At 42.6% G+C, this 4,590-nt stretch overlaps 1 protein-coding gene across 1 annotated transcript; it reads right to left on the bottom strand.

The window, feature by feature from the left end:
* Positions 1 to 450: 450 nt before the first annotated feature.
* On the bottom strand, positions 451 to 3,624 carry LOC147007219 (uncharacterized). The gene is made up of 3 exons (XM_085867501.1): positions 3,513 to 3,624; positions 3,029 to 3,127; positions 451 to 1,278 (listed from the first exon to the last, which is right to left on the bottom strand). The coding sequence occupies exons 1-3, from the start codon at positions 3,576 to 3,578 to the stop codon at positions 1,057 to 1,059; spliced, it is 387 nt and encodes a 128-aa protein (XP_085723627.1). The 5' UTR covers positions 3,579 to 3,624; the 3' UTR covers positions 451 to 1,056.
* Positions 3,625 to 4,590: the final 966 nt, after the last annotated feature.

The following is a 4,590-nucleotide window of genomic DNA, read 5'->3' as shown; positions in this document are numbered from 1 at the left end:
CACATGCACATGTGCACAACACTCAAGGAGAACCTCAACACTCGCACAACCAGCACCTCATCATGTCCAACTCAGACACTAAACGAGCTGTGTTTGTGCCCCAGAAACACAAACACAAAAACACCAACAAGCGCATTCATCTGTTCATCCAGACACATACAATACCAGATCACGTGTAAATAAAAACAACAACAAAAGAGCAGAGCACCCCTTCAGTGATGTGATTTGACGTCTGTTTTTGCTTTTGCAAAAATAAAACTAAAAAGCATTCCTCCATTTGACCTCGAGCACCAGCACGTGACCGGAAATGAGCGGTTGTATCGAAATAAAAACCGGACACTGCTGAGGCTCGGGGTCTGTTGTGCCTGATGCGCCAAATCGGTTGATGGGGAACGGCTGGCTTGACACGTGATTGGCGATATATTCAATGAGACATTCAATGATGAGCACTTTATAGTAATTATTTTCATTGCACTTAACAAAGTTACACTTTAGCAACATTCCTTAATCTTTTCGAACAGTAGAAAAAGTTAAGTTTAATGCTTTGGGAATTTGCAAAGATGGAGAAGGAGGGATTATGTCCCAAGCAGAAGATCACAGCCTTGTTTGCTGAAAGTAAATATATAAATAAGCTCAAACCTGAAGACAGATTTTGATAATTATAGATTTACTCTGTCGAACTGAGAAATCTTCATGGATGGTTATCACTCTTTTACCGGGCCAAAGGCTTATAGATGAGCAAGTGAGACAAGTTCTTCTATGAGCCTTAGACACTGTAAAAAAAACAAAAAAACAACATAAGTAAGACTTGGGAAACATTATAAAAACATAACTAAGACTTGAAGACCAAGAGTTAAGGGTGTGAAGGACTAATATTAATGTTCAGTCTCACATCATTTTGTGGATTGGTAATTGTGTGCAGAACGTCTCCAACATCTTTCAGTGTTTTTATTCTCAACAATGAGAGCAATTTTTTGAGTATGTATTCAGTAAACAGGGCAAATCAAAAGGAGGTACACAATGGCTATAGTTACGACAGCTGAGTATATGAGGTAGTTATGTCACTTGTCCAGGCAAATGAGTGTTTCTTTCATCCTCCTCTTCCTGTGGAGGTCCCACCAGGTCGTTCCGATTGCGGCTCATTCCAGAGGCAGCTTCAATAACTGCCACAGAGGTTTGTGTGTTTCTTTTCAAAAAGACCCCTTCTGCTGACTCATCAAAACCTGTGCATGGGCCAGCTTGGAGGGCACGACTCTGCTCATTGAGTACAGAGTCTGCCTGCAGTCAAGGAAACAAGAAAGGAATTGAATGTGCTGCAAACTGCATTATTACCACATGAATATGAACTTTTCTAGAGCATTACTTGGTTCCACCACAAGGGTAGTCCAGCATGCACACGAGATTTTTTTGAATGTCCCTTATTTTCTATTATCTGGCATTTTCCACAATCCATGCAATGTCCCTTCTTTTCTATAGTTTGGATATAGAAAAGCACGTAACATATAAAGGGGCCTTTTCTATGCCCCTGGAATTTTTCCCAAGAATCTCCCTTGTCTTTTATCGTTCTCACAGTTATCAGTTGATATATAATGATATTTCGCATTCGGTTTTTATTTTGTCTGTTTTGGCAATTATTGGTTCATTGCTGTTTCAGTTTCATGTATGATACCTTCGATTCATGCCTGTTTTTAGAAATTTTTTGCTCGGGGTGGGGGGGGGGCGGTTGGGATACCTTTTCTGGCTTGTTGTCTTCATGTTTGCATACAAATTGTATTCAGTAGTCTGTTGAACTTTTCACCCACTCAGCCAATCCTACAGTTGTCATTCTGTGCACTTGTTGAGTTCCATCAGGCCGCCACCTCCTTCTTGTCTCGGCAGGAACATTCTCGGGATGCATTAGTTTTTGTCGATCATTTTGTGCATGGTGCAGAGTTTCCTTGTTCTGATATCTAGTTTGTTGATTTCTCGTTGTATTGGAACACTGGTATTGTGTGTTGGTTTATGGCTTTGATGTTGTTCCTTGGGGAGAAGTGTGTTTTAATGATCAGCCCCGTTATACGCAGGTATTCTTTGGTAACTGTTTTGTGTATTGGTTTAACATATTTGGTGGCTCTCTAATACACTGAGGTCTTCTTCTACTTGCGTATGGCAGCTTGGCTACCAGGTAGCTATCACTTTGTTAGGGCACGACTATGCCGCTGATGCTGTGCCCCGATATCAGTACACTGGTACTCATTTCGCCGACCTCGGAAGGATGACAGGCTGAGTCAACCTCACCTGGTGTTAATTCAGTGGAAAACAGGGCTCAAACTCAGGACCCTAAGATCCCAAGCCAGCCTCCCTAAAACACTGAGGTATTTGTATGATGCTTCATTGTCTAGCTCCTGTATTTTTGTATTTACCTCGATTCTTACGTTGTCCATTTTTGTTGGTCGACCTTGTATAAATGTGCACTTGGCACAATTATCGAGGCCAAATGCCATTTGGATGCCGTCAGAGTACCGTTTCACGAATTTCAGTTGTTCTGCCAATCTTTTGTCGTTCGGTGCAAAGAGTTTTAAATCATCCGTGAATAGTGGACGCATCACCTTTCTTGTTTCTTTGCACATTCTTCTTTTGGATGTTAGGGTGCATCTGTGTCCTTGCTCATTAATGAGGTTGCTCGGTGGGTGCAGAGCCAGGCAAAACAGGAGGGGGGGGGGGACTGTCTCCCTCAGAGATCCCACAGTGCATCTTCATCCATGATATTTTGATCTTTCGTCGTGTGTGTTATGTTGTGTTGTTTCACAACTCTTCCATGAACTTTTTAAATTGCCGGTCACTATAAGAACCCAACAATGACAAATTAACAGCATGTTAAAAATTTCGTTTTCTAAGGACAAGCACACATTTAATCACATGCCTTCATAGTATATTTCATGGTTTATAAAACTTTATTTTGCATATGAGTAACATGTAAGTTATGTTAACACATAAGTTATGCACAGAAACCTAGATAACAGCTGTGCCCAAAGTGCAGAGAACTTACATTGCGATGAATGGGGCGCAACTTGCACACTAAGCTGTCATTCTGAACACTGTAGTCTCTATGACCCAACAACCAGTATGTGCGCATTGGTCCTTTGCCCTGAGATAAATCAGAAAGAAAAACAATGCCAATGTATAGTAACATTACTAAAATAAAAATGAGACACTGTCAAACCTCTTTTATTACCCCCACCACCGAAGGTGGACGGAGGTCATGTTTTCGCCCCGTCTGTCTCTGTTTATCTATGTGCAGGATATTTCAAAACATTATGGATGGAATTGGACAAAATATGGTGGACAGGTTGGGTGTGTGACAAGGATGCATTTATTAAACTTTGCAAGTTGCCTGTTGCATCGACAACTATAAATTACAACTTGTTGCATCAAACAAATATTCAACGCTCATTTTGCCAAGTAAAATAAACTTCTCCAATCGCCAGAAAATGGTTTCATTACCATCACATGGGATATGTATGGAAAATTACCTTAACATCAATCTCTCCACGATACTCAAAGTGATAGCCTGGGTCACTGGACAGCTCCTGAAGCATCGCAGTAGAGATCTGGATTTTTTGAGCTTGGAATAAAATTGGGGTGGGTGGGGGGCAGGTGGGGGAGTGGATAGTAGTCAAAAACATTGAGCAAAACATTAGTTTGTCAATTGACGAGCAACATGGATTAAATATATATATATATATATATATATATATATATATATATATATATATATATATATATATATATATATATATATATATCCTGCCCGGCGTGCGATCAACCACGCAACTCAAATCGCGACACGTCGCCCACCGGAACAGACAATTCAGTCGTGACCCTCTTGGAACTACCGCCAAGGAGCTAGCCACGGGTGGGGGTTTAACCTCACCACAACCCAGTCTGCATTCTGCCCGCGCGAAATAGGGTGAATCGCCGAATGTCGATATACCTAAGTACCCGCGCGAGTAGCGTACCGAGGAGTTGTACCACGCCGCAGGTCGACTCTAGACACGAACCGCTTAAGCGGCTCGTTCCGTGCTGCAGGGATAACCGAGCAGAGTTATCGTCGACCTCGACGGTTCAGATTATTTACCGGGTGTTTTAAACCCACGATCAATCCCTTACGTGATGCAAGATGGAACTTTCAATAAGGGGAGAAAAAGGACGCAACGAAACGGGAAACAGTTCACACAATGCACATTTATTTCACACACACAGACAAGCACGTATTCACAGCCATACAGTAATGCACATAAAAAAGCAAGGACACAATGCAGAGCTACAACCGAATATAATTATTACAACACTTAAACAGTTTTACTTTACAAGACTGGCACCACACACACATATTTACACCAAACCCCAAAAGAAAATGGAAGTGCGACTTCCCTGAGCGCGTCGAGTACTCCTTTTGCGACCGCAACTCCGAGCCCTCCGGCGTGGTCCGCGAGCTCGTGCCGCGCGTCGCTCGTGTGGTCCGCTTCGACGGTACGGACGGGGTTTTGGGGAAACGGACGGGGTTTGTTCGGCGCTATCTCTCCGCGCTCGCGCACGGGTCCCAGGGCT

This window comes from Eptatretus burgeri, unplaced genomic scaffold (genome assembly GCF_056783735.1).
Source record: "Eptatretus burgeri isolate ZD-2024b unplaced genomic scaffold, Ebu_testis_v1 Ebu_testis_scaffold_418, whole genome shotgun sequence".
Taxonomy (NCBI): Eukaryota; Metazoa; Chordata; class Myxini; order Myxiniformes; family Myxinidae; genus Eptatretus; species Eptatretus burgeri.
This window is presented reverse-complemented; position numbering and strand designations above follow the sequence as displayed.

Excerpts from the sequence above, each read along its gene's own strand:
- LOC147007219 (XM_085867501.1), bottom strand. The coding sequence starts at position 3,578 with ATGCTTCAGGAGCTGTCCAGTGACCCAGGCTATCACTTTGAGTATCGT. Across the intron at positions 3,128-3,512 it reads GTGGAGAGATTGATGTTAAG|GGCAAAGGACCAATGCGCAC; the intron begins GTAATTTTCCAT and ends GATTTATCTCAG. Across the intron at positions 1,279-3,028 it reads TGCGCCCCATTCATCGCAAT|GCAGACTCTGTACTCAATGA; the intron begins GTAAGTTCTCTG and ends CCTTGACTGCAG.